At 40.6% G+C, this 15,707-nt stretch overlaps 2 protein-coding genes across 2 annotated transcripts; both read right to left on the bottom strand.

Moving 5' to 3' along the window:
- Positions 1-653: 653 nt before the first annotated feature.
- tmem11 (transmembrane protein 11) lies at positions 654-3,353 on the bottom strand. The gene is made up of 3 exons (XM_080043462.1): positions 3,329-3,353; positions 2,858-3,027; positions 654-1,352 (listed from the first exon to the last, which is right to left on the bottom strand). Exons 2-3 carry the CDS (start codon positions 2,902-2,904, stop codon positions 830-832), a joined length of 570 nt encoding a protein of 189 aa, XP_079899588.1. The 5' UTR covers positions 2,905-3,027; positions 3,329-3,353; the 3' UTR covers positions 654-829.
- An 837-nt stretch (positions 3,354-4,190) lies between these two features.
- natd1 (protein NATD1) lies at positions 4,191-7,487 on the bottom strand. The gene is made up of 3 exons (XM_080043333.1): positions 7,364-7,487; positions 6,415-6,533; positions 4,191-5,904 (listed from the first exon to the last, which is right to left on the bottom strand). Exons 1-3 carry the CDS (start codon positions 7,470-7,472, stop codon positions 5,788-5,790), a joined length of 345 nt encoding a protein of 114 aa, XP_079899459.1. The 5' UTR covers positions 7,473-7,487; the 3' UTR covers positions 4,191-5,787.
- Positions 7,488-15,707: the final 8,220 nt, after the last annotated feature.

The following is a 15,707-nucleotide window of genomic DNA, read 5'->3' as shown; positions in this document are numbered from 1 at the left end:
TCAATTTAGAATTTGCTCTGTATTTATTATCCAGTTTCCAAAAAAGTCAACATTTAAATTTAAATGATGAGGGTTCGGCTTAATGATAATGTAATATACATTATTAGAAGCATGTGTGAAATGTCTGTATCTTCATAGTGTTTTAAAAGAGGACATTGAGCCAGACCATTTAACGCATACGAGCTTACTTGCACTCTTTCAACAAGAAAATCTACATGAACAAGACACAAAATCTCAAATAAGTTGTAGCTATTTGCTTTTTTTTCTGGACATCATTTAGAATCCATTTAATGAAAGAAAAGAAAAAGAAAAAGAAAATACAGAAAAAAAGTGAGTTTGAAACATCCTAATGTTTAATGAAAGGGTGATGTACTGATCATCAAGGGGTACAGTAAAACTACGAGGGAAAGGGGAATGACCTTGGTACTGGAAACATTGTCTGGCGGTGTCAACTGTGATACATTTCAGTCCGAAGGAGCTGCTGCTGCCATACACTTGTGCACTAGCTTTTTTTTTGTGTCCAGAATGCAAGGTGGAGGACGCAGGAGAGGAGACCGAGGTGTACACCGAAGATACGTGTGCCATTTGTTGTCACATACAAGTAAAGGAAATGTAAGGGGAAAAAAACAATTCCTTCTAGTTTTAACTATATCCCTTTGATCAAAGTTCATAATGGAAGCACCCACCACATGTGTGTGGAGCTTACTGCTGGGCCTGATTGTGACTTCCACTTTACATAAATCTGGGGGTGGATAGTTTTTTTTTTTTGTTTATTTATTTTTTTTCTCCTTTTTTTTCTGTTGGTTCTTAAACCGTCTTCAGAGTGCACTCATACCGCATAGAGTTCGTAGATCTTCTTGGCACAATACGCCAGGGCGGCCAGTGCTATCGTGTTATGGAGTCTCTTTCTGTGGACGTCATCCCTGCGTACCAACACCACGGGCGTCGAGGACGTGAGTGTATGCAGGGGCAGCCGCGAGAGTTTTTGGCTGTCGTATTCCACCTGGTACTTGCAGCAGGGGTCAAACTGCCATGAAATGCCATAGAGGGCGGAGCAGGCCACACTGAGGGCGCCCGCGGGCAACGCCACGTAGCGCGAGTATTCAATTGGCAGCGACAGTGGCGTCAGGAGGCAAGCGGTGCCTGACAACACGGCCGTCTTGTGCAGGCAGTTGCCCACGGTAATCCATCGGGCCGTCTCGTCTCCGATGCGCGTGGGCTCGATAACAATGTATTTGTACTGGGCCTCCAGTGCCTGCTCCAGCTCGTACTCAAACTGGTCCTGCGCATTCTCCCCATTGTAGATCTCGTGCACAATGTAGCAGTCTGTCGCCGCCATCACTCCCCTGTTGCTGAAATAGAAAAAAAAACAGAAAAAAAACAGCGAGCAACAGTGAGAGAAATACTGATACTATTAACAAGAGCAAGCTATTAGCCTACAATACAAGGCTTTTTAAAACACATTTCTCAGGGATGCAAAATAGGCTATCATAAATGATCGTTATCCACAGATCTCCAATAATAGAGATTATTTTTAAGATGTAATGATAATTTGTTTTTTTAATCAGTGCTCCATTGTACATACTCTATTAACTTCAACAGTAACATGCTACTTCCACGATCATTATCTTGGTAGCTCTTGGTTCAAATGATACATTCCCCTATGAAAAGTTGATTTCAATGTTTTCTAGAACCATGTGGTGAGAATTTCTACCCCATTTTAAAACCCAATTTTACACTACATACAACTCAACATACAGTATACATTTCCATTATTTCAAAGTGATATATTTAAGTTGAACCTCAGGTCAGTATGTTTCCCATTATTAGGAAAGTTATAATTAAGACCTAAATGTCACTCAAGGAAAATTAAGAATAATTTTAATTTTACAACAAATATAGAAGAAAAAAAATTGCCCAAATGTTATTGTAACCAAAAAACGTACAAAGATGATCTACTTAAAACAATCGATTTGCTATGTTTTATTATTTTATTCGGGTCATTTAAAACACAACTAAAAAGCCAAACTAAAACCTAATGTGTCTCAACCTGATTCTTTTGAAATATATGTGACCAAAGGGTTTTCTGAATGCACCTAAAGAAAAAAAAATAATAGTAACAATAACCTACTGGTCATAGCGTCTTTAAGCCTGTAAAAAAATAAAGATTTTGCCAATCAATGAACCCTGTTGTTAAGTATCTTCAACTATGACAAACGCATATGTGTGGATCAGTGTCGACACTGAGGCCTTCAGGTTCCTGTTGACAAGCAACCCCTAGGTGAACACCAAAAGCATCAAAGAGTGCGGGGACTTGAAAAAGGGGGCAAAGGATTTGAAGATGTTATGGGATACTAGTGAAGTCATTTTAGAATCACCGTCTAGAGAACATTCTGTACCTGAGTCTCAAAGTGACTGAACTCTAGCTAACTCGCCAGCATTGTAGAAAGTTGGAGGCTAAGTTCAGAAGCGTTTTACTTTGAGAGTAGCTCGAAAAAACACAACGGACAGCTCTTGTTAGCTGAGCCTGCACTGTGGAGCATGTGAACTCAGCACACCAGTGTTCGCACCGCCACACGGCAAAACGCGACTTTTTCTACAGTTAATCGGCTAGTGCGAGATAACCAAAACATCACATGAGCAGCTAGTTTGTTTCCTCGCTAACGTTAGCTAGCTTTGCACGTTAGCCAGCTAACATGAGCTAACCATGGGATAAAATTCCCACTTGTCGCGTTGGCATTTAACTTTAAGGCCCTAACGGTATGCACGCTCAGGATCCGGAGAATGCGGACATCGACATCACGATGTATCACATAAAAACATGTTCGTTTAAAGGCCAAGATGTGGAGTAACTGACCTCTCCCTGCTTACTGGGACACCGCGCCTCCTTCCCAGCGACGCCATGTTGGAGATAGAACCGTGATTTCGGTTGACGTATGACAGCTCCCCTGCCTTCTGGGTAATGTAGTGTGTCAGCGATGTCAATGCATCTTTTGGACAAGAATGTGGACTACAATTCCCACGATGCTATAAAGACAGAGTACATGCCGTTACGTGTTTTATAATAGTGCGTAAAGAAGTTTGAGAGGTCAGACGATATTCTAAATAAATATATGACAAAGGAGCGGAGCTATGTGTGTTTAAAACACAATTTCATATCTAAACGGACCAGCAAATAATTAGGCTACGGACACAATTAATGTGCAAATAAATTACATGCCTTGACTTCAACATATAAGAGTACCTGTATGTATTATTGTTTCCCAGTCGCGGCGTTTTGTAATACCCTGGTATTTTAGTTTGTGGAGGTAGACATCTGGGAACTCACCCATGTTGTGCCCTTGCGCACTCTGCTTCTGTGTCCTCGTTCACTATGAGCCTGTCTGCGTGCAGTAACTTGATGCGCTGTGGATGTGACAACTATTGGTCACGTTCAGGAATGTCGGATCAGCTGAAACCAACCCTGCGCTTGTGACAACAATTGTTAGTTCCAGCTGTAGTTTTTGGGAGCTCAATTACGCATGCATGCATGACGTATTATTAGGCTACCAATCCAATCAATAAAGTGTATCTGCTATGCCATCTTTGGCTTTGAGTTTTTAGTTCCATTTAGGACCTCAAGTATTAGTTTATTATGGGAAGCTGGTAAAATGTGGGCACACATAGTGACAGTCCGCTTCTCATCATCATCAGTGATATTTTACTGCTGGTGGACCCTGCTCGGTCAGATTATCAAATAATTAACCCATCTGCAAACCTTATTCACGGGGTATTATGAAGGATACATGCTGTGGAGCATTCAACCCTTAACATTTTACAAGAAGGGCTGAACAAATAGATCGACAAAGCTTGTTTCATAACCCGAACTAGATTTTTTTTCCTCAGTGACATATTTTATTTTATTGAAATCATACTTCTGCTAATTTTTCTACCTACCCATTGCTTTAAAATGTAAAGTCATTCTTCAGACTGCCACCAGGTGGCACCAAAATTGAGTATGGAGTTTTTAAGTGAATCAAAATATTTTCCACCTGTCAGCCATCTGCTCTCAAGACTTAAAAAACGTATTCAAACTCAAGATTTAAATCTGTCCATTGTGGGAATACCAGGAACACATTACATGTATTTAACATAAGTTGGTTATTCAAGCATCTTCCTGTGTTTGATTATAAATACATGCTTTGACATGATTAATGTGATGAGTATTGATTTATTTTTCTATAGAAAACAAGAAATAAAGAAAAGAAAAGGCTCAAGCACAAACCAATATAAAAAGGAATGGTACAGTTTGACACACCTGGTCAAGAAAAAACAATTATAAAGACAAAACACATTGAACACCTTGGCCTATCAATAGGTGTGTGTGCGTGTCATGTAAATCAACATTTTACAAAGGGAAAGTGGTCTCCTGCTATAAGCTCCATGTGATCGAAGCAGGTAGAGAGTCTGCGCTGCACGCTGATGTACGTCCTGCCACAATGTGTGGAAAACCTGAGGTATCGTTTCTCCTCAACACTTTATCGACAGCAAAAAATTGAAACCACAGTAAAACTTCTCTTTTCGGTTAACGCTCTCTTCTATGATGACCTTTATCAATTTGAAACCAGCTGGCAAAAGAAGGCTTGACGGTAACATCAATATGACATATCATATGACAAGAAAAGAAAAACTGTGTGAGATTTCAGCCATAATTTTCCTGAATGATGGAACTAAAGATGGTGGACACCACTGAATGTGAATTCTCTGAATACAACAGTGATGTTTTAAAATGCTGGTTTGAGCGGAGATATGCATGTCCACACTAAGGTGGTTGTACCTTACAGTGACAAGCTCTGGAGCCAACATATGCACATGCATTTCTGTAACAAACATAATGGAGAAAATGTATGTTCACAATTGCACCTCCAGAGTCAAACATCATCAGTTTGTGTTCTTTGGTTCACAAGTCCCTGCCCCCTTGACTAACTTATGGGTCCAAAAATTGACAATAAATGTATTTTACTGGGAATAATGGAAGTCTAGTGGAACCAAATTGAGAGTTACTAAATGTTAAAAAAACAAAACCTTTACCCACATATGTATTTCCTACACCTCTTGGCAATACCAGCAAACCCAGAAAGAAATAACTCACTTGAGAATCGTGAAAGACACGTTTAGCATTCACATCAACCATATTAGAATTTCAGACCTAAGAAACATGATTTTGTGAGGAGGGGGAACGCAAAGCAAAACAAATTGACTGACTATAACATATAGCTATAGTATAGAATATCAAAAGGGGCCCCAAAATATAAAAATCGTCACAGTTGGAGCGTGAGTGAAGCCATCATTGCTTCTGTCCAAAACCCCATCATGGAGAAGTATCGCCCAGGTCGGTCATCTTGTAGCACCGCAGAAAAAATTTGCAACGTAAGATTTGACACACATCTCATTACACGTCTAACCTCTTTGCTTCCCGTCATTGATGGGTATACACACATTGTGCAGGTCTCTGTCCGAGGTAACAGGCTTCAGCTTTGGTTTTTTTAGTTTATTTGCTCATGTTGTGACTTAAGCGGTTCACTTCCTCTTTTCTGGGGTGTGTGAATCCTGGTCGACCCCGCCGTTCAGCTCACGGATGTCTTGGCTGTGATATTAAGTCGTCCCTGGAGTTCATGTTGAACGATGCCTGGAAGGTCCTTTGTCGTGTAGCCGCCTGTAACTCCTCCAAAGCATGATTGCCACACGGTATTTATCGCCCCCGGAGTCTCTGTCTCCTTCTCATCTCTCTGAGCCGGGTTTTAACAGTCATTGATAAATATGTTCAAAGTACTGAGGCTGAGGATTCTCTTTGACGTATTTCTGAATGTACCAGCAGGTCAAGTGGGCCTTCAGATCCTCTTCCACAACAAAATCCATGGCCGCCTGCCAACACACACAAGCAGAAAAATCACACCTTAAATTGTTCCGACAAGACATTTTATCAGACAACACTGTTTGGTCAATCATTGATTTCAATATTTAAGCACTCATTATAATGTTAATTGTACCTTCAATATTCAACTGTGTGAATAATTTTTTCAGTAAGTTTACCACATAAGTAAGTGTAAGGTTATTGAAATGAAGTAATCTTTTCATAATAAATTCTGCACAACTACAGCTAATTTTGGGATATGTGTACACGATGCCATTAACTATATATTCCGATTCAAAGCTTTTTTTCTTTCTTGAATCAAACATTTGAAAAGGCACAATCTGTGTTCCAAATGTAAACAAAAAAACTGTTTCCTAACAAAAAAACAAACATGATTAATATTCAAAGTGACCGATAAACCACACACATGGCAGTTTTTGTTTCCATTTACAGCTCACAACAATAAATTGTGCACGTGAACATACTACAGATCTACCTGGTCAGAATTACACACGTTTTACCTTGGCCAGGTGCTTGGCTATTCCTCTCCCTCTGTAAGCATCTGGAACTTCGGTATGTTGCAAATCCACCGTCTTCTTCCCGACGTATTCATACAGAAGAACTGCACGGTCGTGAGATCCTGAGAGGCAGAAAAAAACATCAGTTGTGTGATATGTTTGTTATTACAGAAACTTGATGACAGCTCGCCCAGGGTTTGTGATGATACTTGCATGCAACTCTCAATGTTTAGTTGGGTAAACCTAATACAGCCAGATTCATACAAGTTGCTCATTGTAACAATTGACAACCATCAAAACACTCAAAAACCTCACAAATGCAATGCAGTCCCTTGCTAGATTGACTATTATGTCATTAGAGAGGAGTGAGTCCACTTCACGAAGTTATTGATCAAGTCGCACTTGCAGCTTGCAATCTACAGATGATAGGCAAATGTAACATAGCTGACATGCGTAATTTGAAAGGTTCAAAACAATAAACAAAGGGCTAACAGTAATACAAATAAATATTTAAAAAAATAAGTACCAGAATCCAAAGCCTTTATGGGGTTAGAAATCAGTGGTGTTCGAAGCATAACTTGTACATTTTTGGGAAAGCAACTCAACTGTGACAAGGGAACTCCACTTTGCTGCTGTTCAGGACTGTGCATTGTGGGTGGATGCTAATTTGCTTGAGGAGGAAATGTTTTCGTCGTGGCTAAAAAAAACAAAGCTGGTGAAGTTACAAGGCACTGTGGCCTTTATAGCCCCTGCCAAGAAATAATAGCTGGAAAAAAAAGACGTGACAGTCCCACTGTGTGACACTAACAAACGCCCAGTGTGTGAAATGGCAGCTGGAGTTATCAATAGGGCACGACGACGATGTTGGCAGCAAGGGAGGCTAACCAACCCCACCAGCCTCTGAGCTAGCATTAGCCAGCTAGTTATGCTAATGTTTACATGTTGCACTCACCATTTAGCCTGATAACAAACTGCCGGCGCCTTTTGTCGTGCTCCACCTGGATCTGAGAGCTGCTGGCGTCGAAGGCAGTTGCCTGAGCTACCTGAGCTGCCTGTGCCATAGTAGCCTGAGAACAGCACCCCAGACGAGGATAGCTACGCTACTCTGCAGCGTCGCTAAGCAGAAATGGCTACATGAAATAACCAAACCAACGGCCAAAGCAAAACACTTCGGCACAGCCAAATCAGCTGTGAGGTCACGTGACGTTTAGCCAATCTGCGGCGGCGGTGTCACCGTGTCAGAGAGAAGAAAACAAAGATTGAAAAATGTATGATGCAGTTATCTCATACATTGTCTGAATGTTTGTGTAGAGTTGTTTAGAGTTGGAACCATCAAACATTGAAACTAAATTCTAAACATGCTGCATTCAAGACAGTAATGTTGTTGTAAATGTCATGTGCAGTTTCTCCCACGTAACTTGAGTAAAACAACGGTAGACAATGCTGATTTCAGTAGGCCTATCAAAGGCAAATTGTTCGGCTTTTTGCCGTTTGTGGAATTTGACTTACTGTAATGTAGGCCTATTTATCTTAATTATTTTTTGACACTCAACCCAAAATGCATGATCATTTATTAAGTGTTAGTAAGAGCAGCGATTTTACCTAGGCAAGTGATATAAATTGTTTTAGATGGTTCAGTTGAGGACATTGCTCTTAGGAGCACAGCAACATCTGTGTCGCTGTGTGTCCCCAGCAGAGCAAATGCACAGTCAGCCACCAAATACTTCTCAGCTTGACTGTGTGCAGGCCTATTTGTTGTAGACTGTATTAATGTTAATTACTGTGAACACTTTGTCTTGATATAAACTGGATAAATATTGGGAGTAACTAGATACATTGTATGCAGGTAGCCTTCATCAAGCTCATTAAAATAACAAAGTAGTAATCCTGTTGAGCTGTTGGCCTAATCCTGCAAAACTCTAATGGAGTTTGTCAACTCTGTGGTGGATTTTGTGTGTGTGTGTGCGTGTGTGTGTGTGTGTGTGTGTGTTTTCAGGACACTGATGTAAAGACCTGTTAGTGATTTCTTCTGTCTGGTTTTTGCTAGTGAGATGGAGCGCACCTCTTTTGTCAATTGATAACAACATACGCCACAAGTTCTAATGATTATCTCCTTAATAGTCTTCATACTTCATCAAAATATTCTCATTTATTGGTTTTTTTCATTTAACTTCTGAATATGATGTCCAAGACGCAAAGGTAAGCCAGCCTTATAGCTGTTTCCTAGTTAACAAAGATAATTATTCTTAGAGCATTGTTTTTCTACAGTATGTTATTAGTTTTGTTTTACATAGAAACTCAAACTAATTGATACATTGCTGGGACCACAACATCTTAATATTATTCAAATGCATGAGTTACAACAATAGGAAAGGACATCGCCCATGTTGAATAATGTATGTATGACCATTTGTTGCATCAGTTACTGAACCACTGAAAGGCAGATTTTGCAAAGGTGGTTGATGCATTGTCAGGCAAGGATATAATGAGTTAAAAACAATGATCAATAACTTTAATTTAGCTCTTCATCTGAATCAGGCTGAATCTCTTGTCCTCTGTAACACCCACCCACACACATTCAGTAATAATCACTGCTGCTTTCTTTAACAACACTTTAATTCTGAAGGACGACTGGATGATTTTTACTTTACTATCTTTATCTTTTTCTATACCAGGTGGCAGGAGACCCTGGTACACCCTCCGACCCAAAAGCCTTCCCAGAAGACAGGAGGAAAGGTAAGTCCCACAGTCACTTTGAAAATCATATATGATTATATTAAGTGGATAAGGCTTCATATGAGTTTTACATTTTAAATTTTTTTCACTGGCAAATACCTTTGCTGATCTTGTTTTAAAAGGGTCTGTGAAGTGCTTCATCTCCATCTCAATCTATAACAATTATAGCTAAGGCCAAATATGTAAATGACTGGACTATATTAATGTTCTCTGTTGTCCATTTCACATGGACACAATTTCCTCAGAGTTGGTGTGTATTATTGCTGGACGTGCATGCATTTGCTTTGATTTATACAGCCATTAATGTCCAAAGATCAAGTCAGTGGAGGTACAACCTGCACAAGTTGCCAAGTCAGGACTCTTCAAACCTCCTCTAATTGATTCTCTGTGTTGTGGTCCGGCCACAGATTGATTACCTCTGCAGTCGGTGAGGCTGCATACTGAAACTGGAATAGACAGGCCGTCTGTCTGATGGCTTTCCAATGCTCAAGTGTGATTAAGTGTAATGTGTGAGAGTGTTTGTGTGTGTGTGTGTGTGTGTGTGTGTGTGTGTGTGTGTGTGTGTGTGTGTGTGTGTCTGTGTGTGTGTCTGTGTGTGTGTGTGTGTGTGTGTGTGTGTGTGTGTGCGCACGCGTGTGTGTTCATGTGTATGTGTGTGTGTGTGTGTGTGTGTGTGTGTGTGTGTGTGTGTGTGTGTTTGGCCATTACCACAGTGTCGGTCAGATGGTACTTAAGCAAATTAAGAGTTCTTGTAAGGATTAAAAAGGTTCTCTCTCCGATGGAGATTAGATTGTTAGTGTCACAGAGTCTAAATTGGGATTTGGGTTAACAAGAGGTGCAGCTTCAAAACTGCAGAATGTGTAGAACTGTCTTTTTGTGACTGATTTTCCTTGACCACTCTCTTTTCTTTTTTGTCTCTCAAAGGAACAGGCAGTAGCAGTAACAGCACCTGCATCCGGTGGAGGTAAGCAGGCTGGCAGCAGTGTGTCTAAACCCAATGTTGCTTTTGGAAGGAGCCTCAGCCTCCCCAGGGGAAGTGACTTGACCGCTAGTGGCACTAAGGCTGGTGGCACTAAGGCTGGTGGCACTAAGGCTGGTGGCAGTCTGAACCGAGGCAGCGTTGGCCACCAGAGCGCCAGACAACAAGCACCTCGCCCAGCCAGGACGTCATTCCGCCTCTGCAGCAGCCGCAGCTTCTCGTCCCTGAACACCTCCTCTCTCACGACAGCACCGTTCATGAGAAGCAGCCGCTCTCTCAACAGACTCGACCAGAGGTCCAGCCGAGAAGGTAACTTCACTCGTTTTTTTTATTTACGAGGTTGTTCTCAAAAGTTTTTACACAATATTTATCTGACTTAAAGTGGCTACGAGGAACCATTAAGTTTGTGTTAATTCTTGCACCCCCCCATTGGACAAAAGAAATATTGTTTTTTTTTATTACGCCAGCTGTTGTTCCTGGGTGAGCATACCTGGACAAAGGCATTTAGAAAGATTATTTAAATAGTGTTCTTTGCACTTATGGTGTCGTTTGCTGTTTCATATAATGTATGATCATCAGAAGAAAAATCAGACCGTTTTCAGAAATATTTAAAAGTTCCTTGTAGTTACTTAAAATAATTATCCAATCTGAAATCCTATAATTATATACTGTAAATCTAAATGTGATGTATTTTCAATAGATCCCATTTATTAGTTATTTCTTGAGTTGCACCGCAGCAAAGGTGATGTAATAAAACCAAGATAAATATCACTAAAAGGGCTTCTAAAACTGTTTTATATACAGCTGCTGTTTCTGTCCTGCTGTCTCTGAAACAGATTTACACCATCCGGTTCCCAAGTGTTCATGTTCACAAGTGAAAAAAGGACAGACCACTGAAAAGAAAGTCCTGAATTCCACCTCTGAGGAGCAGCTCAGGTTTGCTGATCTATTTCAAAGGCTTCTTTTTCGTGGTTACTCTGTGTGGTGTTTCGTGCTATTTCAACCAGTTATAACCCGTTTTGTTCATCATTACAGGGATCAGTGTCATGGTGATGATGCTGAAAATATGAAAACAAGCAGCTCCTCTAGACCACTGGTGTCTTTGGTTTCCACCACAGCATGTGATCATCATTGCCACGACTTAAATACACAGGTACTAGCGTTTACTTGTATTGTTTGTTTATGGATACATATATTCACACTTTTAACCTGTGTCTGGACTTATTGGCTCTACACATGTCAGAGATGTCAAGACAGCTTTCTGCTTTTGTCTCTGTGTTGAGGGTAAATGTATATGTTCATTAATACAACTGGAATCCAATTTTTAAAACCAACACACTTTAAAGGTGCACTATACAGTTTCAGTGCAGGATTTGTTTACATTTGCAGACACTGCAGTTCATTTACCAAACATACTCTACATGTCATTCTTAGTATTGAATAATAATACCAAATGAAAACAAAAAGATTTGAAGGAACATGGAACCAAAAGTTAGACTGCAATGAGGCATTATGTTCGTAAAAAGAAAGGTGATATAGTTACTTTTCAGGTAGCTTTCTAATTTCAAACAGTGTTACATGATCCAATTTTCCAGTGAGGAAAGTTTATTTATTTAGTTATGAGAATATATCTTAAAAAAACAGTAAAGTTCTTGGACACACCCAAAGTTATTGTGCATCTTTAAAGATTTAAAGTAATTTATTATGTTTATTTTCCCACAGACCAGAGACGGAGTGTCCACCCTCTGTGCGATGACCTCTGGGATGAAATGCAACTTGGTCCAAGCGGTGTTGAAAAATGTGGGGCCTAGTCTTACTGACGTCTCAAGGTAAACAGAGCTGTTTTATTTTATTTAAATACTATTAAATTCTTGCATGATTGGTGTCAGACATGGTTGTACATACAATGCATTCCAGTGGCAGAATTATAGTTTTGTATATGAAGTTTGAAGTTCATTTCAGACTGACTGACTTCAACTACAACAACAATTGAGCTATACAATCTATTAACAACCCATATGACCAGCTGTTGCTTATAATGCCTACTCCTATAAAAAACATATTTTAAAAACAAAAAACAAAAAAAACGATCATACTGTATAAGCAAAGTAAGTTCAAGACAAACACAGGTATTCATCATCGTAAACCTCCTTTTTTCTTCTTTTTTTGTCATTACCTACACATTATTCACTATACTATTTTTAAACAGTATTGTTAACTTACATGTACAACATGTCCTCAATTCCTCACTACAGCTGTTCCATAGATTAACTCCTTTACTTGAAATACAATGACATTTTGCATTTTTCCTCACTTAGGGTTTATTGAATACACAAGTTCCTCCTAAGTCATATTGACATCCTCTTATTGTAAACAACTTGTGGATACTTTTTGTTATTTTTTATGTTGTTGTTGCTGTATACATTCATTCAATAAAAAAAGGTTTGTTGGTTCCCTGGGGGGTTTCCTTTACAATGCTTAAGCCTCTGTTTTGAAGCATAAAGATTGGAGTGGTGTTTGTTTTATATGTATTTCCCCATACACACTGTAAAGTAATGCATGGGAGCACAAAGGAACAACCCAGAGTATAAAATGATTTTTCATTTGAAAGAAGTTTATTTTTTATTATTCCTAACAGCTCCCTATCAGAGCAGCCACCGGACCCGCTGTCGGCTGACAATCTGGATGAAGCCGAATACCCAAACAGCTTTTTTCATGAGCAGAAAAACAGCGACTTTGCAGAGGAAACACATCAACAGCAGACAGAACAGGAAACCGAACTGCAGCCGGAGAGCGAGCAGAGTCCTGCTGAAGGCTCTCCATCGTCTATGAGCTCCCCCTCTACTCTGTCCTCCCCCGTCTCCCCCTCTCCGTCCTCTGCTCCGTCTCCCACCGCCGCTGCTCCACAGCACGGGGACCAGGGTGAAGGTGCTTCCTGTCAACACTGTAGGCTTCTTGTTGCAACTACACAGACTAGGGAATAATTGAAATGACAAATAAGAATAACGTCATCACAGATTTATTTTAATAATTGATTTTTAAATGAGTGGCCTGTACTTTTAAAGCAATAGTGAATATAACCGACATTTATTTATATGAAGAATTTACGCATTAGCTTTAATTCAATATATTACTCCTACATCCTATTCAGTTCTGCATATACTTATTACATTAGATAACATTCACACTGTGCTAAATTCATTTATGTGCCTCACCTTCTGTGTTGCAGGTGAGACAGATGCTTCATCATGTGTTGACGGTGCAGGAGGTGACGGCTCTACTTCCACAACAACGCTTTCAAATGACGAATGTTTTGATGACAAATCAAACGTACAAGTTAAAATCCTACCTGAGAGCAAGGAGCAACTGAAGGTCCGTGAGTGGACGAAAGTGATAGAAAAGCTGCCCTTTGAGCAACAGAAAACTGGGCTACTAGTCAAAGAGGTGAGACCATGTGTGTTTGTAATTCCACATTTCTGCCATCCCAAACTAATGTGGTGCCACTAACAGGAAAAAAAACAAGCAATTTAATCTGGTGTCAGACACTGTGACAAACAAAAGTATGCAAATGTGTAGTTTTGTTTAAGCAAAGCATGTTCACCTGAATATATAAAAAATATGAATATGTTGTTTTTGTATGAAAGTTTGTTTAATTTATTTACAGCTGGAACAAACACAGAAGGAACTGTCTCGACTTCGGCAGCTGAACAGGAATCTGCAGGCTGAGCTACAACAAGAGAGGGAGAGCCATTGGAGGGTAAGGATGAATCTGCAGATACGGTATTTTCAGTTGTTGAAAGCATGCCCCATTGCACATTGTCCAAGACTGGATAAAAGATCATTTGGTTTTGCTCTCGGATGTATTCTATGGCGTTGTTAGGTGAAAATCACTGTCGTACAATTTACATGTTTACATTTTATTTTACAACAAATTAGTATCCAAAGTTTTTACAGAAAAGATTTTGGCTACAGCCTAAATAAACTACTGAGCAAATAAATCTGTAATAACCTTCAGAATAGTGCTAAGAATGATTATGGAATGTAAAGTTGATGTAAGTGCTTTAGAAATTGAGACTGTTGCTCCATAGTATTGAAAGCAAAAACAAAAGTTGAGATAATGGCAAAAAATGGTTGTGTAGGAGGAAAAAAACAGATATAAACAGAGAAAGTTATGTAATATAAACACCTAGATTTACATGTTGGACCTTTTATTTACACCAGTATGAAAGAAGACATGTTATGGAAGCAAAATACACAAAAATCTCAAAATTTACAGTTTTGTGTCTCGCCTTAAAGGAGAAGTAAGTGATTTGGTCCGATTAGCTAACTTGCTGTCAGTGACTGCAGTTAGCAGTCCCCTCTCTTGTCCTTACGTCACCACCGGATGAACATGCAGTTGTTTTCGTCCGATGGTGCCATGATGTAGAGCAGCGAGCCATCGTTCACAGGCACAGAGACCTGCCTCTTTATAGCGCTCTGTCTCCTGATTGGATAGAAACGAGCGGGATACTCAAAATGTATCTGGCAATTACTGTAAAGCTCAATGACTGGGAGACCTGTTTTAGGAACTGTGCATACTGTTTAATTGATTGCTGTTTGGATATAAAGTGATTTAACACGTATATTTACAAAAAAATATCTCCTAACAGAAAAAGTTCATTTGCAAAAGATACACTAAAATGTCAATGCAAAATATAGTTTATCTTACCTAACTCTGTTGTTGTAGAACAATCATCTTTCCAACTCATCTACCGGACAAGCTTCGACTGTACAGCGGCTGCAGAAGATGAACCACGACCTTCGGCTTGAGCTGGAGGCTCGGACGACGAGTCAGGAGGAAGCCCGAGAAGCTGAGCTACGGCGAAGAGTTGACCTCTTGGCTCAGCAAGCGCAGGTACTGGTCACAGGTGATGCCACAGCACTGGCACAAGCCCACCTCGAGCAAGATCGCGTGTGGTTTCACGAGCAGCGGCTGGAGTGGGAGCACTGCGTGGCCTCCCTGAAGTCCCAGCTGGGCGTCAGCGAGGAGCACAGGAGGGAGGCTGAGGAGCGATCCACAAAGCTGCAGCAGGAGTTGCAGGGTTTGCACTGTCTCCAGGGGGAGGCAGATCGCTTGCAGAAACATCTCAAAGAGGTGACCACCCAACTTCACGCTCACCAGGAAGCACAGGCTCAGAAAGAATCCCGCCTGCAGAAGCACCTCACGCTCCTTCAGGAAAGCCAGGACCGTGAACGTAGGCGTTTGGTTGCAAGCCTGAAACAGGCCGAGCAACACTCCCTAGACCTCCAGGAGAGACTGGACCAGGCTGAAGAGGAGGTGGGGAGCCTGATTAAGACTGAGGCATGGAGCAGGGAAATCGAAAAGGCCCAACAACAGCTTCAAGAGGAGCTAGCGTGCACCGTGTCTGCCGTAGAGAAACTTCAAGAGGAAAGAGAGCAGCTGGACCGTAGCTGTCAGGATCTGCAGAACCAGTTATCTGAGGCTGACGGAGAAGTAGGCAGGCTTCAAAGCCGCCTGAAAACGGACGAGACGCAATACTACAATCTGGAGCACGCTTACGAAAGAGTCTGCGAGGAGCTC

This window comes from Ammodytes marinus, assembly GCF_949987685.1.
Source record: "Ammodytes marinus genome assembly, chromosome: 16".
Taxonomy (NCBI): Eukaryota; Metazoa; Chordata; class Actinopteri; order Uranoscopiformes; family Ammodytidae; genus Ammodytes; species Ammodytes marinus.
Note: the sequence above shows the minus strand (reverse complement) of the source record. Positions and strands in the feature narration are given on the sequence as shown.